The 25170-nt window shown below is 52.5% G+C and overlaps 1 protein-coding gene across 3 annotated transcripts in view; it reads right to left on the bottom strand.

Annotated features, from left to right (window-relative positions):
- CACNA1F (calcium voltage-gated channel subunit alpha1 F) overlaps window positions 1-23940 on the bottom strand; it is a 25347-nt gene extending 1407 nt beyond the window's left edge. The window contains exons 1-46 of one of the 3 annotated variants that reach the window (XM_040631648.1): window positions 23879-23940; window positions 22236-22253; window positions 21749-21854; window positions 21389-21528; window positions 21002-21144; window positions 20767-20919; window positions 19970-20166; window positions 19754-19857; window positions 18826-19016; window positions 18480-18572; window positions 18276-18369; window positions 18083-18109; window positions 17770-17930; window positions 16408-16633; window positions 14907-15114; window positions 14687-14807; window positions 14489-14570; window positions 13538-13583; window positions 13297-13348; window positions 12044-12209; window positions 11639-11768; window positions 11360-11419; window positions 11104-11210; window positions 10924-11011; window positions 10401-10508; window positions 10277-10329; window positions 9149-9295; window positions 8144-8345; window positions 7887-8045; window positions 6955-7065; window positions 6627-6710; window positions 5871-5891; window positions 5538-5666; window positions 5124-5189; window positions 4773-4864; window positions 4168-4327; window positions 3814-3941; window positions 3422-3518; window positions 3132-3234; window positions 2765-2866; window positions 2468-2598; window positions 2088-2222; window positions 1640-1809; window positions 582-707; window positions 353-480; window positions 130-242 (exon numbers count right to left, since the gene is read on the bottom strand). In XM_040631648.1, coding sequence (XP_040487582.1) covers window positions 130-242; window positions 353-480; window positions 582-707; window positions 1640-1809; window positions 2088-2222; window positions 2468-2598; window positions 2765-2866; window positions 3132-3234; window positions 3422-3518; window positions 3814-3941; window positions 4168-4327; window positions 4773-4864; window positions 5124-5189; window positions 5538-5666; window positions 5871-5891; window positions 6627-6710; window positions 6955-7065; window positions 7887-8045; window positions 8144-8345; window positions 9149-9295; window positions 10277-10329; window positions 10401-10508; window positions 10924-11011; window positions 11104-11210; window positions 11360-11419; window positions 11639-11768; window positions 12044-12209; window positions 13297-13348; window positions 13538-13583; window positions 14489-14570; window positions 14687-14807; window positions 14907-15114; window positions 16408-16633; window positions 17770-17930; window positions 18083-18109; window positions 18276-18369; window positions 18480-18572; window positions 18826-19016; window positions 19754-19857; window positions 19970-20166; window positions 20767-20919; window positions 21002-21144; window positions 21389-21528; window positions 21749-21854; window positions 22236-22253; window positions 23879-23940 — 5340 coding nt within the window. Of the gene's footprint in view, window positions 1-129; window positions 243-352; window positions 481-581; window positions 708-1639; window positions 1810-2087; window positions 2223-2467; window positions 2599-2764; window positions 2867-3131; window positions 3235-3421; window positions 3519-3813; window positions 3942-4167; window positions 4328-4772; window positions 4865-5123; window positions 5190-5537; window positions 5667-5870; window positions 5892-6626; window positions 6711-6954; window positions 7066-7886; window positions 8046-8143; window positions 8346-9148; window positions 9296-10276; window positions 10330-10400; window positions 10509-10923; window positions 11012-11103; window positions 11211-11359; window positions 11420-11638; window positions 11769-12043; window positions 12210-13296; window positions 13349-13537; window positions 13584-14488; window positions 14571-14686; window positions 14808-14906; window positions 15115-16407; window positions 16634-17769; window positions 17931-18082; window positions 18110-18275; window positions 18370-18479; window positions 18573-18825; window positions 19017-19753; window positions 19858-19969; window positions 20167-20766; window positions 20920-21001; window positions 21145-21388; window positions 21529-21748; window positions 21855-22235; window positions 22489-23878 lie in introns of all 3 variants that reach the window. The other 2 variants (XM_040631640.1, XM_040631645.1) reach the window with 2 other exon arrangements.
- Window positions 23941-25170: the final 1230 nt, after the last annotated feature.

The raw sequence follows: 25170 nt of genomic DNA, 5'->3' as shown, positions 1-25170 counted from the left end.
TTTTTTTTTTTTTTTGCTTCTGTGAATTCACACGTGCTCCATTCTTCAGAAGACATGTGGTGTGTTTGATAAATTCAGCCCAGGCTAACTCCACCCCTCCAGACCTCAGCACCCCATTCCCCACCTCACCTGTGCCCTCCCGAGCCCCGAGTTGCGCCCACGATGATAGGTGCCTGGGATGGGTAAATCTTCACAACTGCCCTGGCGCTGCAGACACTGGATAGTGAAGGAAGGCTTCCGACCTGGGGGTGGAGGGAGATACATTGGGGGAGCAAAGAAGAATGTCAGTGCCACCCCAGCCCTCTGCCCTTCTGGCTCTTGGGGGGCCCCCAGGATCCATGCCTGCTCTTACCTGCAGGTGTGGGGGGCAGCAGACGGCGGCGTGGTGCGTTGTGCCCATCCAGGTGTCTCTGGGGTCTATGGGGTGGCAAAAGGATGGGGCGTGGGGGAGTCCCTGCCTGCTCGTCTAGGTAGGAGAGCCTGTGCGGGAAAGAGGGCTGGGGGTGAGCTCAGGCCTGGGCATGGGCAATGGGGTCCCATTAGTCCTGCCCTCCTGCACGTGGCTCATGGGGTCATCCTACGTGTCATGGCCAAGGTCCTTGGTGGGGACTTCCTCGTCCTCGTCCTTATTCTCCTGCTCTTCGTTTCCCTTGGGCTGAGAACTTCCTTCTTCTGGAATGGTGAAAATGAAACCCCCAGAGCTTCTCCTGGGGAAGGTGAAGCAAGTTAGACAGACCAGATCTCCCCACAGATCCCCCCACTGTGTGGCCCTGGGCTCCTGGTTCCTTCTTGTTCCATGTCCCCATCCTCTACAGAAACACTGGGCTTTTAGGGTTTTTCTTTTTTTTCAATTGGGAAAACTCACATAACATAAAGTTAACCTGTTATTTTATTTTTTATATTTTAATTATGTATTTATTTATTTGAGAGAGAGACTGGGGGAGGCGCAGGGGAAGAGGGAGAGAGAGAATCCCAAGCAGACTCCACGCTGAGTGCAGAGCCTGACTCGGGGCTGTATCTCATGATCCTGAGATCATGATCTGAACCGAAATCAAGAGTCGGATGCTTAACTGACTGAGCCATCCAGGTGCCCCAACCTGTCATCATTTTAAAATGAACGTGGGTTTTCTTTTAATAGGTGTTTCTCATGGGAAGGACCCAACATCTCAAAAAAATGGAAGTTGGCCTGTTGAAGAGACACCTTCAACACAGGAACTGGGGGTGTTTTGGGGGAGGTGAGGAGGAGGCTATAAAAGCTAGGTGTGACTTCATTTCATTCTTGCATTATCTCTGTGAGGTTGGTGCTGGCATTATCTCTGTGAGGTAAGTGCTGTTATCATCCCCCTTTTACAGGTGACACAATTGAGGAGCATGGAAACTAAGTGACTAGCCCACAGTCACTTAGCAAATGGCAGAGCCAGGATGTGAACTTAAACTCATTTAGTTCCGTGTTACGTGCTTTTCGTATTAAACCTTTGCATTGCCTTTCTCATATGAATCCCTTCTTACCCTCTGTTCCCATTTGAGCCCTTGAATCCCTTCCGTTCTTCCCAAATTTCCATTCAAAGGCCCCCTTGCTCCTGTGTAGTGGCCAGTCCCTGCCTTCCTTTACAGTGTCCCACCAGACCCTTGACCATACCTGTGGCCATGGGATCCAGCCTGGAGTCCACTGGGCTGCCTGGAATTGGGAGCCCCCCCATCGTCATCACTGGGCCCAAGGGAGAGTGAATCTGGAGGTCTGTCCCCAACAGGCAGAGACACAGAAATCACGGAGCTCCTGCGAGATGGGGGCTGGGAGCCCATCGGGGCCTGTAGAAGTCACAGGACTGAATGTTGCCATTCGTGTTACATCTAAGTCACTTGGTCAGTACACAAGTCACTTGGAGTTTATTTCCAATGACCTCCGTAGGGGCTGAATCTGGGTCTCACCCTCCAACAGTGGATGGTAGGTATCAAATAAACGTTTGCCTGTTGTAAGGTGGCTTCTCTGGGGGCCTCCTCCCCAAAGGCAATGTCAAAGTTACGTAAGAAATTACGGGAGTATTTTTTACAATCGATTCCCTAGGGGAGTGAAAACTTGCCCTCACTTTGTACGTTTCCATGTTCTTCTCATCTTCCTCCTCCTCTCCCTCCTGCCCCTCTTCCTCCTCCTCCTCATCTGTGTCACAGGTGAGGGCCTGCCTGATCTCAGGACCCAAGTCCTGCAGGCTCCTCAGACCAGCCTGTGGGGGTAGAAAAATAGGGAAGCAAGGCAGCTCAGTGTCCAAACTCGCCCATTCATAAGCCTGCTTCCCATGCAGGAGTGTGGGGTGGGGTAAGGGGTCCCTCAGCCACCCCTGACCCTCGGTGAGTCCTGGGACCTCTGTTTCCTCGTCTGTGACATGGGTTGCACGAGATCAAGAGGGCAGTCAGCCTCAGCCGCAGTGCTCCCACATACCCCCACCCACCCAGGCCCCTCTCTGAGGACCTGAAGGGCAGAGGAGCTACTTGAGGGGGCCTCGCTCCCTAGTAGCCCCTTTTCTTTCCTCCGCCTGAATTTGCGGAAATAGTCCTGGATCAGAAATGTGGCGTAGAATTTGCCCACGGTGACCTCTTCCTCTGGAGGCAAGGGAGAAGAGGCAAGGTCACACAGGGGTCCTGTGTTCCCCCTACCCACAGCATAGACTCCCTTCTCCCCCTCCCTCCATCCACTGCTAGTTTTGTGATGGTGAGCAATCATCTGACATTTGGGCGGGCTCAAGGAATTGGGGTGGAGCTAGCTCACCGTCAGCAGGGGGGATGACCTCATCTAGCAGCTTCTGCTTCATCCGCTTCCAGATCTTTTTGATGACAATCCGCAGCTCCTGATTGGCTTGTTCCAGGTTCCCTGCATCAGGAGAGGATGTGAGGCATGAGCCAATAGGAGGAGCCCTTCACAGCCACTCCTTCCCTGTTGGAAGGGGCTTCATAAGCTTCTACTGCAGTCACACACCACCCCCATTGAACAGGTGGTAAAACAGGCCTGGAGAAGCCAAAGTTACCCATTTTGAGGTTCAGAGCCAGGGGCCAGGCCCATCACTCAATGAGATTGATCCCTGCACCCTCCCCAGGGGCCCTCCCGCTCCTGCCCCTTCCCCATGCCTCCCATGCACCTTCTGTCTTGATCTTCAAGGATGTCCGAACCAGGGCAAAGAGTGTGGCATTGAATGTCACTGTCCCATCTGAGTTGAGGGGCATGTTCATCGCCACAAGTCTCTACACACACCAGGGACATGGACCCACTTTGAGCAAATGCCAGGGATGAAGGCATTGGATGCCCAGGGGCAGAGACCTTTGAAGAGAAAACCAAACACACCCTCCCCACCCAAGACAGGGTCCCTGCCCACCCCTGCCGTGTGATGGACAGCCCTCTCAGGCAGGGAGGGTGGGCAGGTGCACAGACCTTGCAGGCCACTCGGTGTGGGCACAGCTTCCCAAATCCCAAGGGGGGCTGGATGCGTCTCAGCAGGGCAACCACATCCAGGTGCTTGATGCGGCCCCTGGGGTAGGCGGGGGTGGGTGGAAGGTACCACTGGATTGGAGATACCTCTATCCCTTTCTGAAGATTCCACCAGCTCATCGCTACCTTCCTCCCCCCACCCCTCCCCAACAACCCAGAGTCTGCCAGGAAGAATCCGAGGGCAGTTGGGGAAGACAGAGGACAGAGGCAGTGGGAATCTTGGGGCATCTATTGATTAGGTAATGGGAGGCACAGGTCAGAGGTTCTGGGGCTGGGGGGACTGGGTGGAGCAGTGCATTGTCCTGCAATCCCAGTTATATGGTTACGGGCCATACTTGGCTCCAGGGTCATATTCAGACCAGATCCTCTTGAATTCATCGAGGTGATGGGGGCCCAGGATGGACCAATCTCTGGTTAGATAATCAAAGTTATCCATGATGACAGCCACAAAGAGATTTATGATCTGTGGGCCAGTGAACAGTGGGGGTTAGGCAAAGGGCAGAGCCAGGTATGGGGGGTTGGTGGGACACTGAGTTAAACTTATGGTTATCGGGTCACAAGTCTCTGGGTTGATCTTATCAGACCAGCCCTTTCACCCACTCTGAAGATCTGGGCTCCCCACCTTGTCCCCAGACCCTTAGGGCCAGCCCCCATGACAGTGGTGGTAGTCGTGGGGAAACGGTCCTCACCAGGAAAGCACAGAGCATGAAGAAGCTGATAAAATAGGCGATGGCAAAATTGCTACCACAGGTAAACTCCTCGCCAGGGTTGACGTCAGACTCAGGGTCACACCGATTCCCGGGAAGGCTGGCAAGCATTATCTCCTGCCATGCCTCACCGGTGGCACACCTGGGGGTCACACAGGGGGGCCATCCTGGAGGGGAGGCTATGAAATCATGGCAAGTGGCATTGTGGGGGCTGGAGGGGTGGAGGGGTGACCCACTTCTTGCCAGGGGTTACATCTGGCACAGATTTCATAAAGCATTTCAATATTTTAAAAGCCGGTGTGGCCATGATGATGACAGTCATGTTCATCAGGTATCGCCATGTTACTGATGGGGCACTGAGGCCTAAGAAGAGGACACACCTTACAGCCAGAAAAAGGATGGCTGAGGCTAGATTATTATACAAGACTCTTCAGATCACAGCCATACATAAAAGGTCTCAGGCAAAATGGAGCCCCATGCTGCCTTGTTGTTTCTGCAGCTCAGGCAGTCTGGGGCCCAGACAGGGTGTGTGGGCTCCCAAGGGCATGCCGGGGACCAAGATGGCAGTGGAGGGGGGTAGATGTCACCTGAACAAAAGCAGCACAGCCTGTGGAAAGGTCTGGAAGTTGTTGTTTCGGTTGATCTGTGTGCCATCCTGAAGAGCCACCTTGCCAAACATCTGTGGGTGCACAGGGCATGTGGCAGAGGGGCAAACCCATGCCTCCACAGGTTGTCACCCATTTCACAACTTCTAATACTCAAAAGATCCTCACAACCCTGACGTGCAGACACTGCCGATCCCATTTCTCAGATGTGTGGACTGACTCAGTGTCATTCTGCTTGTCTTTCAACCCACCACCCCCAATGTGGGTGAATTCCTACCCAACACCCCTCAGCCGAGGAGTGCCTGAGGGATGCTCCCTAGGGTCGCCACTTGCCTGCATCCCAATGACTGCATAAATGAAGAATATCATTGCGATGAGAAGAGCCACATAGGGCAAGGCCTATGAGGGTGAAGAGGAGGATAGATATTCAGGTCCAGGCAGAGAACTGTAAGCCCCAGAATGCACTACTCCCTCAAGCCTGGGCCTGCAGAGAGATGTGGCCCATCCCCAAAGTGCCCATGACTACCAGTGTCTCCCAAATGTGGACATGGTATCAAATACAATAGAATAAGGTCAGTGAGGCCAAGGCATGTTGGGAATTGGGAGCCTAGAAAAACAGAGAAAACCAGAAATGGTAAATTGCAGATGGGTATGGCACACTGGGAGATTTAGTTCTGGGGATGATAAAAGGACAGGCTGAGAGGTGTGAGATGGGGGTGAGGGGTGGTCAAAGGCATGGGGGGTTACCTGGAAGGATTTGATGAATGTCCAGAGCAATGTGCGGATTCCTTCACCTTTACTGAGAAGCTTGACTAGCCGCATGACTCGGAAGAGGCGAAAGAAAGTGATGGAAATGCGGGAACTGTCCTCAGAGCTCTGAGGTTGGGGGTGTGGTAGGTATGATCAGTCTACATTTGCCCCAGCCACCTCCCTGTCTCATGCTTTGGCCCTCCAAGCCCCCAAATCCCTTAGAACTTAGCCCCGGGATGGTCAGGGAGCATTTCTAAGGACTCTCAGGAAGAAAGGAAGGGAGGGTGGATGTGGAAAGAAGCAGGGTCCCTGTTGTGAGGTGGGGGCTACCTCGCCAAGGTGGCCACCATTCTGAAGGGAGATATGGCCAAGACAGAGGTGACAGAGGAGAGAATGAGATCACAGGCCCAAACGAACAAAGGGAGAAACGATGTAGCAGATATAGGGGATAATGGATGGTAGAGTCATTAATCAAGGGATGATGGAGAAGTTTATAGGGTAGTGGATCAAGATGGTTGTGGGAAAAGTTGGCAGTGAGGGTGGAAGGGAAATGAGAGGGTATAGGAAATGACGGCAGAGAGCCAGTGGTTTCATGGAGATGATGGAGACATGGAACCAGCAGCATTGTCAATCGAGGTGATAGAGCCATGTAGTACCCAATGGAGGCGATGATGGAGCCAATGGTACAGAGCCGTGAAAGACCCAGCGTCAGAGACAGTGGAGTCGTTGGAGGAAATGGAGCCAACGAAATAGTCAGAAGAGACGATGGAGCCAAAGCAGGAGTTGGTGGAGGTGATGGAGCCAATGGAGGGGGATGTAGAGGCAATGAAGGAAATAATAGAAATAATAAGAGAGTCATTTCAGGAGATGGCAGAGCCAGAGGATAGGTTGCAAATGGAATAAAGGAGCTGGTGGAGGGGGACTTTGGCTAAACCCGACAGGGACTTGGGAGATATAGAGCTAGAATGAGGAGCACTGAGTCTTCAGAGGTAGGGTGAAGGTAAGTGAGAAGCACCTGCTCATGTGAAAGAAAGCCTTGGGGTTGAGGTGGGGGAAGGTTGGGTTAGTGGAGAGGCCAGTCCTTACGTTGACTTCAGTGACGGCAATGTCTACTACGCTGCCCACCACAATAAGAGCATCAAATGTGTTCCAGGCATCAGCAAAGTAATGCTGTAGACAGGAAAAAAGCAGAGCCTTGTCTTCTCAGAGCTAGCAAGCTACATAGGGGGCCAGAAGTGATAGGGGATATTGTGGAGGCAAGGCCCAGCTTGGACCACATGTCGGGCCTACATCTGGATCCCTCTTACTCCCTGGTCTTATGAGTCCTTGGTTGCTGCCCCCCTGAGAGCTCTACAATGAGCTCCACCCCAAGGAATTTACCCACTGCAGGGGAGTCTAGGGCTAGAGGGGGCACCTTGGGTTTGAAGGCGATGATTTTGAGCACCATCTCAACAGTGAAGAGGCCAGTGAAGACCATGTTGAGGATGTCCATGGCGTAGTTAAAGGGAGCAGTCTGTTCGTAGTGCTGGGAGAGAAAGCCAGGTGTGAGGACAGAGCTTGAGAGTCAGAGACCTCTTCACCCATAACCAAATATTTTCTGGCTTGGACTGAGGTGAGTCTGGAGATGTGGTAGCACTAAGCATTGGGCAAACCCCTCACACTGTCTGTATCCCAATATGGGTATTGGAAAGCCCAGCTCTAGATTTCCTAGCTTTCCTTGCAGCTACTTCCAACTAATGAGACAGAAACAGAAGTCTGCTGCCACTGGGCAGCTTCCATGAAAACTATTTTTGCTTTCCAATAAAAGGCTCAAATGAGGAGAGCCCCCTGGTGCAACCTTCCCTCCTTTTTCCTGCCTTGAATGTGGTTTTGATGCCTGGAGCTGTGGCAGTCATCTCGTGACCATGAAGCAACAATCATGAGAATGAAAGCCAACTTGTTAAGAATGGTGGTGGAGAAAGAGCCTGGATACCTGATGAACAATGATCAAACACCCTACCTCTACACTTCTTGTTATGTGAGGTAGCTACCATATTTTGTTGACTCCAGTATGCACATCTTTTCACACTTAGAATCTCTGAAAATGGGGTGCATTTCACAATCAATGGCAACTTACAATGGCCATCTGCCATTTTCCTCACATTCTTATATCTCTTAAGTCAGGATGCAACTTCCAATTATTGGCCTTAGATTTGAAGAAATGTGGCAAATATTTTTATAGCTTAAGTCTCTGTCAGTTGGGGGTTCTGTTACTTGCAGCCTAAAGCATTCCTAATGGTTCCCAGGGGATTGTGTGGACAGAATAGGGTCAGGTGTCTGGCAGGGGTCAGGGTGGGGGGCTCAGACCTGCATGGCTAGAGCAACCGTGTTGAGCAGGATGAGCAGGAACATGAGGTACTCGAAGGCAGCAGAGTTCACAGTGGCCCACACACGATACTGGTGTGGGTTCTTGGGGATGTAGCGGCGGAGTGGCTGGGCCTTGAGGGCGTACTCCACACACTGGCGCTGCATATGGGTGCAGGGCATGAGTGAGCAGTGGGATCCCAAGGCAAGAGGGTCGTGGGGAGGGGTTGGAGGCCATAAGGTGAGGGGTCAGAGGTCACCTGGTTCTTGTCCAGCTCACAGTTTTGGTATTCCTGCTCGCCCTGGGCACGGAAGGTGATGATGACAAAGCCCACAAAGATGTTCATCATGAAGAATGCAATGATGATGATATAGACAATGAAGAACACTGAGATCTCCACGTGGTAATTATAGATAGGGCCCTTGTCCTCTGCATTTGCATCGATGGCCTTGTATAGTAGACTGGGGAACCAGTGGGAGTAGGTGAGGAGATATCCCAGCCCCCTGAGACCTGCCCCCAGACACCTTATAACAGACACTCTAGAATCTCCTGCTTGGTACCCCAAAGACCCCAAATTCCATGACCTAACCACCTGGGACCTCCATGCATACCCCAAGAAACCCCACCTGACCTCAAAGACCCTTAAATCCCCTGTCTCAGCTCTCTGGAGACCCAGAGATCCCCATACAACCCTCTAGAGAATCCCCACCCCAGTCCTCCAAGACCCCCAAATCCCTTAAGTTCCCATGGACCCCTAAATTCCCTTCTTCAGCCACCTGGAGATCCCCATGCAGCTCCCCAGAACTCCCCCATAAGCCCCCAAAGATCTCTAAATCCTGTCCCATCAACTTGAATTCCTTGCTCCATCTTCCCAAAGATCTTCAACTAGAACTCCAAAGATCTGGACGGCTCTCGGAAAACCCCTGAATCTCCAGCTCCATCTCCTCTGAGACCTCCCCCAGTGCCCCCCTCCAGACCTCTACCTGGTCCCCCCTAAATCCTACCCAGTACTCTCTAGACTTCCTCAGAGACCTCTAGCTAATTCATGGAGACACCCCCTACCCAGTCCCCAAAGCACCCCCAGTCAACTTCTGGAGGACCCCCACACCGTCCTCTGATGTGCTCACCAGTCCTCGGAAAACCCTATCCAGTCTCAAGAGACCTTTATCACAACCCAAGATACCTTCCCACCCATCCTCAGGGAGATCCAAGCCTAGAGACTCCTGCCCTATCCCCTGACCATCCCTGGGGCCCTGCTCCTTACGCAGGCCAGCCTTCGAAGGTGGAGACAGTGAACAAGGCCATCATGGCTGAGAGGACATTGTCAAAGTTGAAATCGCTGTTGACCCAGAGCCGCTCCCGGACCAGGGGCCGTGAAACATCTCCATCAGGGTAGACCAGGAAGGAGCCCCTGTGGATGTTGCAGACAGGCTGGGTGGGTGAGCAGGGGTGGGGAGCTGGGGAAAGGGGACTGGGGTCTCCAGAATGGAGGCAGCAGAGCATAGTGGTGAGGCTGGATAGCCTGGGTTCAAGTCCTGCCCCCCCCCATTTACTGGCTGGGTGACCTTGGGCATTTAACTTCTCTGTGCTTCAGTTTTCCCCATCTATGAAATAAGGATACTAACAGAACATATTTCCTGGCTTGTTATAAGGATTCATTAAGTCACTCAATGAGAATAGTGTCTGGCACATAGTTGGTACCACATATGTTAGCCATCTTCACCATTATCATCATCGTTACCTCTCAGGAAAAAGTAATACTAATAATCAACATTTATCAGCACGAAGTATATGCCAGGCACTGTACTCGGTAGAGCACATGTAGAAACTTGGCATTGTAATACACACTTCATGCAGTAACTCATTCATTCCTCACAGCAGCCTTGTGAGATCTGCACTCTTTTCATCCCCATTTTTCAGTTAAGGAAAATGGGACTCAGCAAGGTTGAGAAATGTACCCCAGTCTCATGAGATGAATTTGAACCAGGAATGCCTGACTACCCTCTACAGGAGTCTTAGGATGGAAGCCTGGGATTTGGTGGCAGTGGCCATGGGTAGGGGGAGTGTTTGGGGATTTCTGGGGGGGGAGGTCTGGAGTAGAATGTAGGCAACTCTGGAGAATGGGGAGAGGGCTTTTGGGGAGGTATTGGGGGGTCTCTTAGGGCTTGGTGATATCTAGGGCCTCTGCAGCTCTTGGGGAAGTTCTGGGGGGCTGTTGTGGGGCCTTGGGGAATTCAGGGGGTTTGGGGGGCCTTGATAAAAACCGAGGGAGTCTCTGCAGTTCTTGGGAGGAAGCTCTAAGGGTTCCAGGGGCCTTGGTGAGATCTAGGGGCCTCTTTGGCCTTTGGGAGGGGTCCCGAGCTCCACGAAGGGCAGGGTTTGGGGCACTCACTTGCATTCTTGGGGGGTGTGTTTGGCTTCATCAGTGCAACTGTAGAATTTCCCCTGTAGGGAGGATACTTGTCAGGCAGGTCACCCCTTAGTCCCCACCTTGACCCTCCAGGGCTTCCTCTCACCTTGAAGAGCTGCACGCCAATGCAGGCAAACATGAACTGCAGGAGCGTGGTCACAATCATGATATTCCCGATGGTTCGGATAGCCACAAACACACACTGCACCACGTGCTGCAGGCACCCACAAACATGGTTAACGAGACTGGAGGCCGCAGCAGCCAGGGGGTAGGGATTCTGGCTGTAGATGGGGCTTGGGGACTTGGGCTGTGGACATCTGGTCGTGGATCAGGGATATACAGTCAGGGGCATGTGGGCACCAACCAGGAACAAGTGTTTACCAGAAAGGAGTATGTGGCCACATTTCAGGAACTCGGGTCAGAGAAATGTGGCCGTGGGTAAGGAATTTAGAGTCACTTGTAAGGAACATGGGTCAGGCCACGTGATCCGTGGTCCGGGATGTGTGGTTACATGTTGGGTCCAGGCTGTGTGGCCATGCATCCACGCAAATGGTCAGTCTGATGGGAGATCCTGGCCCTCGGAGCGGGGCAGGGCATGGGTCCTGTGGGTTTGGGTGGGGTTGGGTTACCTTGAGTCCCTTGGCCCTGTTGATGGCTCGGAGAGGCCTCAGGACTCGGAGTACCCTCAGAATCTTCACCACTGAGATGGCGCTGGAGCTGGGGAAGGGTCAGTCCTCAGGCCCTGGCCCAGGCTTGGCATCTGCTCTGGGAGGAATGGAGTGAGTGGGGGGGGGGGCAGGGTCACTCACTGGATGCCAAAGGAGATGAGGGACACGCTGACCACCAGCAGATCCAACAGATTGAACCAGCTACGGCAGAAAGAGCCTCGGTGCAGGAAGGCCCCAAACACTGTCATCTGGGGGAGGGGGAGGGGGACATCAGGCTAGACTCCAGGGGTGGGGATAGAGAGGGGAGGAGGGTATGGAAACAGGAGAGGTGGGCTGTGGGGGCGGGTGTAGGGTGGGTTGGGGCAACTGGGGATATGACTGGGGGCCTATTTGTTACCTTTAGTAGAATCTCCACGGTGAAAATGGAGGTGAAAGCATAATCAAAGTACCCCAGAATCTGAGGGGCAAGAAATAGGGGAAGCCACTGAGTCATAACTGAGGGGAATCCTAGGGGTATGTATGTGTGTGTGTGTGTGTGTGTGCTCGCGCGCCTCTCTGTAAGTTTTGCTGTCCCTCCCTTCCCCTTTCCTTCCCTTCCTCTCTTTCTCCCTCCCTCTCCTTGTGCCCAGTAGGACAACCCTGGGAGTGTTCCCCCAGCTCCCAGCCAAAGGCTCACGTGGTTGCGGAAGGAGTGGGCTCGGATGGGGTCCTCAGCGGCCAGGGACACACTGCTGAGGATGATGAACACCAGGATAAGGTTGGTGAAGATATGATGGTGGATGAGGGTGTGGCAGGCCTTCCTCAGCCTGGGGAGTGGGGGATGGGCTGTGGTCAGAACTCAGAACCAGAGTTGATTGGGAGAGCCCCAGGGAGACAGCTCAGCCTCTTTTTTTTTTTTTTTTTAAAGATTTTATTTTTTTTTTTGAGGGAACACAGCAGGGGGAGTGGGAGAGGAAGAAGCAGGCTCATAGCGGAGGAGCCCGATGTGGGACTCGATCCGAGTACGCCGGGATCACGCCCTGAGCCGAAGGCAGACGCTTTAACGACTGCGCTACCCAGGCGCCCCAGCTCAGCCTCTCACGGGTTGGTTTGGCTGAGACAGAAGAAGGCACTGCCCTCAGGGATGGGTACCACTTTCTCCTTGGGTACAACTTCCTGCAGGAGTTCCACATGCCCTGCACCTCCCTCCTCCTCTTCCTCTTCCTCCTCCTCCTCCTCCTCCTCCTCCTCCTCTTCTTCCTCCATGCCTGGCACCAGAAGAAAATCAAAACACAGACAATTAATTAGAAAACGTATGTAAAGCACCTAGAATAGAGGTTGTCACACGGCAAATTCTTCCCATCTCCCTGCTCCTCAGAGAAGGGATTTTAGTCTGTTTTGTTTACTGTTGTGTCTCCAGCACTTACGACAGTGCCTGGGACACAGTAGAAGCTCAGGAAATGTCTGTTGAATGAACATTGCTATCCTTGCACTCCAATACACACTATTTTACAATAAAGGCTCTGAGAAGTACTGCAGTAAAACAAAAATCTGTTTCTCTCTCTTTTTTAAAAGATTTTATTTATTTATTTGACAGAGAGAGAGACAGCCAGCGAGAGAGGGAACACAAGCAGGGGGAGTGGGAGAGGAAGAAGCAGGCTCACAGCAGAGGAGCCTGATGTGGGGCTCGATCCCATAACACCAGGATCACGCCCTGAGCTGAAGGCAGACGCTTAACCGCTGTGCCACCCAGGCGCCCCTGTTTCTCTTCTTTAATCCCAGCATCCCAAATGTTACTGGCCACACACCAAGCCCATTACCTACCTTTATTTATTTATTTATTTAAATTCAATTAGCCCACATATAGTACATCGTTAGTTTTTGATGTAGTGTTCAATGATGCATTAGTTGCATATAACACCCAGTGCTCATCACATCAGGTGCTCTCCTTAATGCCCGTCCCCCGGTTACCCCATCCCCCACCCAGCACCTCTTCCGTAATCCTCAGTTTGTTTCCCAGAGTTAAGAGTCTCATGGTTTGTCTCCCTCTCTGATTTCTTCCCATTCAGTTTTCCCTCCTTTCCCCTATGATCCTCTGCGCTATTTCTTATGTTCCACCATATGATAATTGTCTTTCTCTGATTGACTTATTTCACTTAGAATAATGCCCTCCAATTCCATCATCCATGTCAATGTAAATACTAGGTATTCATCCTTTCTGATTAAGCCCATTACTTTCAGGATGATTTCAGAAAAGGCTTCTCCTCAGAGAGGAGGATCTCAGGGGTCAAGAGCTCTGGATGGGTGCTGTCTCTAAGGTCCCACACCTCCTCCACCCTGGCCCTGCCCACTTGCCTGCTCCTTCATTCTTTCTGCCCTCCTCTTCCTCATTCTCCCCACCAGGCACCTGGGGACAGAAAGATGGGGGTCACTGATGGTGTGGGAGACACTATAGGATGGACCCGGGGGGGGGGGCACGGAAGGAACACAGTAATGGAGGGATGCACAGGCGGAGGAAGGGGGTTAAAGACACACATACATAGACAGGTATTGGTGGTAATGGGAGGTGTAGACAGTGCCCAGGCTTCTAACTCACCAACACTCCATTTTCCTGTGGAAGAGCCCCCTCAGTGCTCTTCTCCCTGTGAGAGAACAGGGGAGTGATTGCTAAGGATTGCAGCAGATAGGTGAGGCTGAGGGGGGTCAGTGCAGTCAGAACAGACCTTTCTGAGGTCCCATAGAAACTCCTGCTTCTGCCTTCATCCCCACAGTCTGTTCTTTTCATAGCAGCCAAAAGGATCCTGTTAAATCTTAAGTCTGGCACATTCTTCCTCTGCTCACACCTCTCCCATGGCTCCCATTCACTTAGAGCAAAAACCAAAGTCCTCACCATGGCCCAGAATGCCCCCAATGGGTTCTCCCTATTCCCCCATTTGAGCTCACCTCCTACCACTCTCCTCCTTGCTCACCCCACTCCAGACTCACTGGTTTCCTTGGGGTTTTCTTGAATGTGCTGAATGTGCACCTCAGGACCTCGGCACTTGCTGTTCCCTTGTCTTAAGCACTCTTCCCCCAGATATTTTCATGGCTCACTCTCTCACTTCATTTGGGTGTCTGTTCAACTGTCACCTCTGCGTAAAGGCCGTCCTTGACTACCCTAACCAAAACAGCAACTTCCATTTCTCTCTAGTCTTTTATTCCATCTTATTTTTCTTCATTATATATCAATAACATATGTTTAATTTAATTATGTTATATATTCATTTGTTTGTATTTTGCTTCCCTTCCCCAACTAGAATGTCATCTTCGTGAAGGCAAGGACTCTGTCTACCTTGACCCCTGTCCTCTCCTCAGTGTCTAGAACATGGCCTGACACAAAGTAGGTGATCAATGAATGCACGTTGAATGAATGAGGACCAACAGGTTGGATCTGGGAATATGGATTGCCAGGGTGACCGAGGCATCTCTGGTGGTGTGGGATGTATGTGTGGGGACCCAGTCAGGGGTCCCAGGGAGAGACTGCCTTTGGGGCAGAGCCAGACATCACCTGCCCTTGTCCTTGGCGGTCCCTGTATCTCCGCTGGCCAGGTTATCCACAGCAATGGCGAGAAACACATTCAGAAGGATGTCTGGGGTGAGCTCAGGCTGCAAAGTTTGGAGAAGCAGCCTGCCTGTGGACTGCCCATATCCCCTTAGCTACCCCCTGTTCTACCACCACCCAGCCCCCCCAAGGCACCAAGGATACAGTTGCCGCAGATGAAGAGGATGATAAAATAGACACACACCAACATTCCTGGGAAGAAGGGGCCACCATAGGCCATGATACCGTCATACATGACCGCATTCCAGTCCTCGCCTGTCAGGATCTGGGGGTGAGAGTTCACTGTGAAGCTCCTTGTACCCTCCCACCCTATGGTTCCCCCCTCCCCACCCGACCCACCTTTCCCATGGTCTTCAGACCCCACCTGAAAGACAGTGAGGAGGGCCTGGGGGAAGGTATCAAAGGTGCTTCGCTTGGTATGGGTCTGGTCAAAGTTGAACTTGCCCCCAAACAGCTGCATGCCAAGCAGGGAGAAGATGATGATGAAGAGGAAGAGGAGAAGCAGCAACGATGCAATGGATTTCATTGAATTGAGCAGGGATGCCACCAAATTGCTCAGAGATGCCCAGTGCCTGCAGTAGAGATGGGGGAGGCAGGGTTGACATGTCCAGTGGTGAGTCAGAGCCAGGGCAGGACTCCAGCTTGCAATGCACTGGGGGTGGGCTGGGTTAAAATGAGCTTTGGAGTTGGGTTGAGGTGAAAATAAAATGTGAGGGGAAGGTTGAGTTTGGGGTTAGGGTTGGCGTTGAAGGTGTAATGAGAGATTAAGTTAGGATGGAGGTTATATGGAAGTTGATGAAGCTAGAATGGGGTTTCAGGTTGGGACTGGGACTGAGATTGGGGTTAGGGACTGTGGCTGGGGTTGGGGTTGGGGTTAGGGGCTAAAAGAGTATTTGGAGTTTTAGATGACTGAGTTGAGGATAAGGTTGTGGTTGAGGGTTGGGATAGAAGAGGGGATAGGCCGGGGATGGGTAGTAAGGAGGGCACGTATTGCATGGTGCACTGGGTGTTATACGCAACTAATGAATCATCGAACTTTACATCAGAAACCAGGGATGTACTGTATGGTGACTAACATAATAAAAAAAAACATTAAAAATATAAAATAAATAAAATAAAAAAAAAGAAGAGGGGATAGGGATGAGATTGGGTCTGGGTCTGGGGTTGCAGCTGGAGATAGGCTACTGGTTAGGAGTTAGGGACATGGGGGTTGTGGTTAGTGATGGGGATGGGCTGCAAGTTAGGGATGAGATTGGAGATGGGATTGGCCTTGGGATTGGGTGTTGGGGCTATAGATGAGCTTGCATATGATGAATGGCTAGGGGTTGGGGTTAGAGATGGTGTAATGGTTGCAGATGAGTCTGGAGGTGAGTTCAGAGATGGGGCTGGGAATAATGTTTGAGCTGAAGTTGAGGTTGAGGAAGGGGATGGAAGTGGAGTAGACGCCCTCCCAATGGACTTTAATCTCCACAAGGCGAGGGGCACGTGGGTGGCTCAGTTGGTTAAACATCCGACTCTTGATTTCTGCTCAGGTCATGATCTCAGGTTCATGAGATCGAGCCCCTCATCAAGCTCTGAGCTGGGTGTAGAGCCTGCTTAAGATTTTCTCTCTTTCCTTCTCTCTCCGCCCTTGCCCCCACTCGTGCTCTCTCTCTCTCTCTCTCTCTCAAAATAATCTCCATGAGGCGGGAACTTGTGTCTGCTTTGATTGCTGGTGTTTCTCCAGGGCCTGGAAGAGTGCCTGGCACGAAGTAGGCACTCAGTGGATATTTGCTAAATGAATGGTGAGGCAGATAGTCACTGGAGCTGGGGAGGGGGCTGTTAGGGCTGTGCTTGGGGCCCCAATCCTCCCCTGCCCCACACACCTAGTGACTTTAAAGATCCTGAGGAGGCGCACGCATCGGAGCACTGAGATGCCCAGGGGCTGCATGGCGCCCACCTCCACCAGGGTGGTCTCCAGGATGCCTCCACAGACCACGAAGCAGTCGAAGCGGTTGAAGAAGGAAGAGACATAGGCAGAGGGGCCCAGACCGTACAACTTGAGGAGCATCTCTACCGTAAACAGACAGAGCAACACCTTGTTGGCATACTCTGTGGGGAGAGGGGCAGAGGGACTGGATTGGCCAATTTCCTCGGTGACGCGTAGGGAGGTAGGGGCCATGGGGCGATCTGGGGTAGCTGGTATCGGGCCAGACACAGGCTGGAGGTAGGGCGAGGGTTAGGGATTGGGGTGCATTTGTAGGTCAGAGTGGGTGAGGTTTTGAGGGGCTTGGAACTGGGGTGAGGGGCAGAATCAGGGTGGGGGCCTCGGTCAGCCTCTGTGAGTCCAGGAAAACTCCACTTCAAAAGTAGTGTTAGGGTCTGGGGTTTAGTTGGGATTGAGGCTGGTTTGAGACTTGGGGTCAGAAGCGTGTTCAGTATGCAGGCTGGGGCTGAGGTTAAAATGACTAACAGTAAGAACTAACACTTCTAAGATGTTAGCTTTATGTGGACCAGGCCATGTTCGGAGCACTTTTCACTTTAACTCACTTAATCCTTCTAACCACTCCATGACGTGGATACGATTACTAGCCCCATTCTGTAGATGGGGAAACTGAGACACAGAGGCGTTCACCTGTCCAGACAGTGTGGAGTTAAGATTCTGGACTCTGGAGCCTCCTGCCTGGGTTTGCCACTCACCAGCCGAGTCCCGGGATTAATCATTTAATTCTTCAGTACCTTGGTGCTCGGTACTTTGCACCTTTGTACTTGCTTCACATAAGGTTTTGGTGAAGAGAAATTGAGTTAGAACATGAGAAGTGCTGGGGCGCCTGGGTGGCACAGTGGTTAAGCATCTGCCTTCGGCTCAGGGCGTGATCCCGGCGTTATGGGATCGAGCCCCACATCAGGCTCCTCCGCTATGAGCCTGCTTCTTCCTCTCCCACTCCCCCTGCTTGTGTTCCCTCTCTCGCTGGCTGTCTCTATCTCTGTCGAATAAATAAATAAAATCTTAAAAAAAAAAAAAGAACGTGAGAAGTGCTGCGAACAGAGCTTGACGGCCACGGCAAGTGCTCTGTAAGTGTAAGCTGTGGGGTGGGATGGGACAGGCTAAGGTTCCTGCATCCTTAGGGCAGGAGGGCCATGTCTGGGGGTCTGAGGAACCCTAGAGACCCTGGATTTGGGTTTCTAGGGTGGAGGGAATTGGGGGCTGGGGAAGAGGGCTGGCAGTCCGGTGGGGAGGGGCGCACCCTGGATCTGGGTGAGCCACATGGGCTGCCCGTGGTGCTCTGAGGCGATGGTCAGCGTGTTGAGGAAGACGAGCAGCAGCACGGCCCAGTAACAGGCGGTGGACTTCACAGCCCGCCGGCAGCGCGCCCGAAGGCCCCGGTTGGCTCGGCGGAGGCGGCGGCTGGGGGGAAAGGCGAGCCCACTGGCTGAAATCACCTACCTAAGCCAGGCCTGGGGGGCTCGGATGGGGTAGCCTGGTGGTCATGGGGGACTTGGAGGTGGGGCTCACGCAAAGTCATGGGGCCCAAGAGTCCTGTAATTTTCCCAACTCACCAGACCCTGGTTTTCATGATCTTGTTTCTGGAAAAGAGGAGGATGGAAGGTGGGTGTCATAAGGGACTAAGAGGCAGTCAGTGGCTGGGGTTGGAGGGGCTGGGGTCAAGGTTAGAGGGTGAAGTCAGGACTGGCATCAGGGTCTGGACTGGGTTCTGGGCCAGCCAGGGGGTGAAGGGCTGGGGGCCCTCACAGGCAGCGTGTACAACTGGCCAGAGCCCCCTCCTCCTCTTCCTCATCGCCTGGGGTCTCTGTCATTGAACCAGTGTCACTGGCTGGGAGGCTGGCTGTGGGCATAGGGTGGGAAGAGAGGTCAGTACACGAAGACCCCAGGGTTCCACCCTTGGCTTTCTCCTCTGGCCATCCCACCCCCTCCCCCATCTGGATGGACCCCCACCATGGCTGCTGGTGGAGTGGGTGGAGCGGGTGGAGTGGCTGAACCAGCGAAGACGTCCTCTTCTCCTAGTGGTCAGCTCTGCCAGCTGTGGCCCTGCGGGACAGGAAGGACAGTTGGGGAGCATGGCCTGAGGCTGGGTTAGGGCCGTGGGGGGGGGCTCTTATTTGGAGTCTTGGTTCTGGGTACGGTCTGGGAAGGGCATTCGGGTCTGGGTCTGGTTCCAAGTACTAGGCTGGAACTGGGGGCTGGGTCTAGAGTGGTTGCCGGTTGGGGCGGGGTCTCAGGAGGGCAGCCCCCATCTGACGCATGTGTGGAGCAGGGAATGGGCCAGACTGGGGCTGCCTACGGTGGCCGGCCCGGCCCTCTTCAGCCATAGAACCAAAGTTGCCATCAGCTGAGGGGTCCTCGATGTCCAGCTCCTCTGCCTGCGTGATCCAGTCCAGGTAGCCCCGCAGGTCCTCCTCCAACTGCTGCTTCTCCCGCAGCTTCTGGAAATCCCCTCGTGCTTTGGCCTTCTCCCTCTCTTTGGAGAACTCCCTGAGGGAGGGAGATGGAGAGCTAGGTGGGGGAACCACCCTGGCTCCCTTGCCTTCACCAGTCCAGCCCCACGGGCCTCCTTGCTGTTCTTTGAATATGTCGAGCACCTTCTAGCTTCGCCCTGGCCCTTCCCTTTGCTTGGAACACCCTTTCCTCAGATATCCACACGGCCCATTCCCTCATCTCTTCCACATTTCTACTCAGATGACACCTTCTCAAGGAGATCTGCCCTGATTGTCCCTATTTCTAATGGCAAGACTTGCCCATTTCTATCTTTATCCTTCCTTTCTTTCCGGAGCACATAGTCCATATAAAACACTACATATGTGGGGCGCCTGGCTGGCTCGGGTGGTGGAGCATGTGACTCTTCATCTCAGGGTTGTGGGTTCAAGCCCCACATTGGGCTTGGGGCCTACTTGAAATAAGACAAAATTTCCACAACCCCCTACATATATGGGGGGGGGGTAGGGTGGGTGTGTGTATACACAATCTGTTGTGTATGTTGCTATTATCTGTCTCTCCCCACCAGAATGTAATATCCAGGAAGACAAGGAATTTTTGTCTTTTATTCCATTCCTAGAATGGTGCCTTGCACACAGGAGATGCGCAATGTTGACTGACCGAATGAAGGGGTATTTCAGGTGGGTTCTGAAAGGATGCCTAGGAGTTTGCTAGGAACAAAACAAATGGGACAGGGGCTGAGGGGCAGTATGGGGGGAGGTGTCTAGGCTCCTCACCCACTCAGGACACCAAGCACAAGGTTGAGGACGAAGAAGGACCCAAAGATGACGAGACTCACGAAATATAACCAGGGCAGCTCGTACCCCATGGCATCCTGCATCTGGGGAGAGAGAGGACATGCATCTCTCAGGATAGGCAGACGCTCTCGCCTGAGCTGAGGGAGGAGGAAAAGCAGGTGCAGTCTCGCACTGTGTGCCCTTCCTGCACCTCACCCAGTAGAGGACGTCTGTCCAGCCTTCCATGGTGACGCACTGAAAGACCGTCAGCATGGCGAAGAAGAAGTTGTCGAAGTTGGTGATGCCTCCGTTGGGCCCTGCCCAGCGCCCGCGGCATTCGGTCTGGTTCAGGGTGCACGCACGCCCCGATCCCGAAGACGCGCAGGGCGATGGGTCCTCCTCCGCTTCCACGTCTGTGGGAAGACTGGAGCTTTGGGTTCTGAAGCATGCGGATCCATGGTCCCTGCTACCCTGGAGTCCCGCCCACCTGAGAAGTTCAACTCAGGGTTCGAGATTTTTCTAAATCAAGGGCAACTGTAAGCTCCTAACTCTGCTAGATCAGGATTCTGAACCACCGCGAAGTTGTGAGTCCCAACTACAGGTATCTGGGGAGGAGAACTGTAGAACTTGCCGTGGAATCTTGTCAATAACAGTGGACCATAAGCCTGGGGGAGGAGTCTTGTGACTTGGGAAGGGTGTCTTGAAAAGAGGGCGGTGGCGACGCTTGGTGGGGTTCTGGATAGAGGGCCTAAGTACTTGGGGCCAGTTCTGGAGGATGGAGTCAAGGGCCAGGCAGGGTCTTGGCCTGTGGGCGGGGTCTTGTGATGGGGCGGAGCTATTAGCAAGGGGCGGCCGTACTCCGGGGCTGGGGGCGGGGTCTTGAATAAAGGGGTTGGGCTTGTTATCCTGGGGGTCGAGTCCTGCGGATTTGAGTGGGTTTTTCTGAGAACTGGGTGGGGCCTAGGAACCAGTGGACGGGGGTGTTCTGTGCCGCGACGGGTGGAATGGCTGACCAGATCCCAGGAAGTAGCATGTCTTGTGCATGCGTCCAAGGAACAGCTCGAGTCCGATGATGGCGTAGATGATGATGACGAAGAGCACGAGCAACGCGATGTGCAGCAGCGGCACCAGCGCCTTCAGGATGGAATTGAGCACTATGTGCAGGCCTGTGGGGGCAGAGGGGCGAGGTCGGCCTAACCCCCTCCGCCGTGCCTCCCCCACCTCCAACCTCTGGGGCGTGCCACTCACTTGGGACCCCAGACACCAGCCTCAGTGGCCGCAGCACCCGGAACGCCCTCAACGCCTTCACATCGAAGCCCCCCGGCTTCCCACCGGTGTGCGGGATGTCCCCCGGCCGACCAGGGCCCTGCTCCAGTAGCACGCTGAATAGCCTGTTGGGGTAACACGGGATGAGGAGGCCGAGGGCGGGCTTGGGACCTCCCTCCACCCCTCCCTTCTCAGAAAAGCACAGGTCGCCGTAACTGGAAATGCAAATAAGTTTAAAATATGTTAATAGTCCTGATTCTGGCTGCCAAATGGGGGCAGTCGGAAGCAGACATTTCCCTGAGCCCCGAATTCAGCGGGCCTGGGGTAGGAAGTTGAACTAAGGTGGGGGTGTCCCCTGCAGACGCGCACCCGACCACAACGATGACGAAGTCGAGTAGGTTCCAGCCATTGCGGATGTAGGCGCTGGGATGGAGCACCAGCCCATAGGCCACGATCTTGAGCACAGTCTCCACAGTGAAAATCACCAGGAACACATACTCCACTTGCTCCTGAGGGCGGAGCCAGGGGCGGGGCGGGAGAGTGGGGCGTTATTTGGGGGTGGGACTTGAGGGCGGCCAGGGAAAGCGAAGCGTAGTCGAGGATCCTAGGTAAGGCAGGATACGAGAGGGTCATCTGGGTCAGCGAGGAGCGGGGATAGGGGGCTTGAAGGGTTGTGGTGTGGTTCTACTGGGGCTGCATCTGGCTTGGGGCGAGAGGGGCGAGCCTCACCAGGTTGTGGTTGGCAGTGTTGGAGTCATCCTCTGGGAAGGGGATGTAAACCCCCAGGGCTACACAGTTGGCAAAGATGGTCAGCAGGATGAGGATGTCGAAGGGCCTCAGGTGGACAGTCAAGGACCCAAGCAGATAGGTCTCAGAATCCCCACATTCCGTTGGGGCCCTCCCCATCCAGTGCTGACGCTTGACCCAAGGCAACCAGCCCTGACATTCCCAGCCCCTGCCTTGACCAAGGCTTTGACTTTGAATCCCCTAGAAACCTTAGCTGTCCCCAACTCATGCTTTGATTTAGTCCTTGACTCTTGACACTCCTTCTCCTCCCAGTGACCTTCACCTTTCTCAATTCACCCTCTAATCCAGTTCTTGACTCTTGATCCCTAGTGACCTCAGCCTTCCTCCATTCCAGCCCTGACCCAATCCTTGACTCTTGGTACCCTGGTGACCCTCACACCTGAGCCCTGCCCCTGGCCTTCCAGGATGCTTCCACTCCACAATGCTGATGCAGGACCGCCGCAGGGGGTTGGCCAGGGTGAGGCAGAAGAGCGCCCGGGGTGACCGCTGAGCACTGGCCACTGCCACCGTCTTGTGCTTACTGTGCTGAGTCCTTCTCTTAGGGGTCTCCAGGCCCGCTGCCCCGTTGGTTTCTTCGCCCCCCGATGCTGGAGGCCCAGGGCACAGTCCCCATTCAGGACCAGGGCCTGCCCCATTGGCTGGGCTAGGCTCTGGGGTTGTGTCTGTGTGGAGAAACCAAGTCAGGGAGGGAGGGGGTATTGGGGCAATCATGGTTGCCTCCTTCCTGATCCTATTCCTGTGTCTGGGGGAAGGAGAGAAGACCATGTAAAATTAGGGAGATTTGGGGGGGTGTCTGAGTTAAGAATTGGGGGGTAAGAGTTGGTGTTGTAATTGATTGGGGGTAGAGAGAGTTTGAGAGAAGGGAGGGCGAGATTATATTTCCAAGTAAAGTAGCCTTTGCTGTTAGACTTGGTAGGGAGTTTAAATTAACATGGGGTAGGATTAAGTTTATGGCTGGAGGCAAATTTAGGGTTAAATTCAAGTGGTGGATTTTGGATGGTTTCCATACAGGTAGGAGTGGAGTGTGTGAGTTGGGATTAGAATTAGGATCAAGGTTGGGGTTAAAGTTAAGTTTGGATGGGTTTTGAATTTGGCATTGGGGTTTTCAGCTAAAGCCATTCCCAGTTCCTGTGGCCTTGTTTTAGCCTCTGAGGGGCAGTAGGCTGGCTTGGTTAGGGTCCCCAGCATTGGAATAAACAAGCTGTCTGAATTTAAATCCTGACTCGACCACTTGACAGCTGTGTGCAGCCTTGGGAAAATTAGGCAGCCTCCCTGTGCTCCAATTTCCTTATCTGTGTAATGGAATGCTGAGTACCTACATTATAGAGTTGTCTTGACGATTAAGTGAGTTCTTGACATAGAATTATCCAGAGTTATTCAGAATTCAGAATAATGTCTGGCACAGAGTATTATTCCCATTTTGCGGGCAAAGAAATTGATGCAAAACGGGAGGTGATTTGATGAAGTGGCTGATTTGGGATTCAAACATATGCAATCTCTGAGTCCAAGCCTTCATGACTTACTACCACCATCAAAGGTGTTCATTCTGTCTGTCTCTCTCTTTCTATTTAGTCTTTAAAAATTGATCTATGCTCGTTTTGGAGAGTCAGAGACCTACTCTCTAACAGTATTGGTATCTAGATGTTGGGGTTGAGGTTAGGTGAATTTAGAGCTCATACTAAGGGGTGTATCTACGTTGGGGTTTCGACTCTAACGGGGGTTTGCCCTCTGGTTGGTAAGGTTTGTGTTAGGATTAAGCTTGGGGCTGGCTTTGGAATTGGACCTTGGGTGGGCGCTAGGATGGATGTTGGGGCCAGGATTAGGGTTGGGATTCAGTTGGGAACTAAAGCTATGGGTGGGGCTGGGAGGTCATGGGGCAGGGTCTGAGTCAGGCTGAACGTCAGGGTTCAGGTGGCATAAGGCTATGTTTGGTGCTGACTGGGATGGAAACAAGGTGATGTGGTTCTGGTCCCCTGGTGGCTCTCCAGGGGTGGGGTCCTGTTGGGTAGTAGATGGGTCAGAGGGGCAGAGGGTAGAGCAGAGCCTAGGCTTGCTCCAAGGGTCTGCAGGGGTGGAAGGCTGCTCTCACCTTTCCCACCTTCGGAAGCCGACATCCTCCTTTCGAGGTTGAAGAGCCATCTGCACACAGCCCCCCTCTCTTCCCCCAGCTTTAGAGAGATTAAGGTCACAGGGCGGGGCCATAGCAGGGATGGATGGGAGGGTGATTAGGGGCAAAGATGGGACATTTATGGGTTAGAGAGCCTGGCAACAGAAAAGGCACTGATTTTTAAAAAAATATTTTTATAAAATATATACCAGCACCAGTCAGAAATTAAAATAAGAAAAATGATATCATTTCCCAATAGTATTTGAACTTTGAAGTACATAAAAATAGACCTAACATAATATACTTATGTATAAGATCTCCATGGAAAAAAAAATTTCAAATACTGTCAAGTGATTAAAGGGGACCTAAGGAGAGGGAGAGCTATATTAAATTTACTAATAGAAATAGTCAATGTTGTGAAAATGTCAATTCTTCCCAAAGTGATTTAGAGATTCAATGCAGTCCCAAACGAAATCTCAAAAGATTTTTCCATGGAATTTGACAAACTGATTCTAAAATGCGTATCGATATACAAAGGATCTAGAAGAGCCAAAATCTTTTGAAAAAAAACAAGATGGGAGGACATTCCAGATCAGATACCAAGGTGTGTTAGAAAGCTACAGTAGTTAAGAACAGAACAGAGTTCAGAAACTGAGCCCCATATATATGTACACATGATTTATTTATGACAAACATGCCACTACTGAGCAGTGGAGATAGGGTGGTCTTTTTAATGAATGGTGGTTACATGAATGCTTACTGTGTAATTATTCTTTGGAGTGTACACATATGTATAACATTAAAAGAAAGCATTTATGGAATGCATGAATACTAGTGACTACATTTACATAGCGCTTTCCTGCTGTATTATGTGTCAGGTACACAGTAGCAATGCTTTACATGCATTAATTGTTTTAATCCTAGGAAGCAGGTATATTCATAGTTCTATTTTACAGATGAGGAAACTAAGACACAGGGAAGTTATGTAACCTGCCCACGGTTGCACCTTTAGCTAGTTGAGCTAACGACTTGAGCTAAAAAGCTGAGACGCAATCGTAGCCGCTTTATGCTGAAGCTCCTGCCCTTAACTTGTACACTTGTACAATATGGAAGATGAATGCCGCCTTAAATGAATGAGTCAGGAAGCCGCTCTCCGTCCGGTCCCTTTTCTACCACTGCGCGAGCGCTCACGCGCATACACAGGCGCGCGCGCGCACACACACACACACACACACAC

The sequence above is a fragment of the Ursus maritimus genome (assembly GCF_017311325.1).
Source record: "Ursus maritimus isolate PB19 chromosome X unlocalized genomic scaffold, ASM1731132v1 scaffold_X1, whole genome shotgun sequence".
Classification (NCBI taxonomy): Eukaryota; Metazoa; Chordata; class Mammalia; order Carnivora; family Ursidae; genus Ursus; species Ursus maritimus.
Note: the sequence above shows the minus strand (reverse complement) of the source record. Positions and strands in the feature narration are given on the sequence as shown.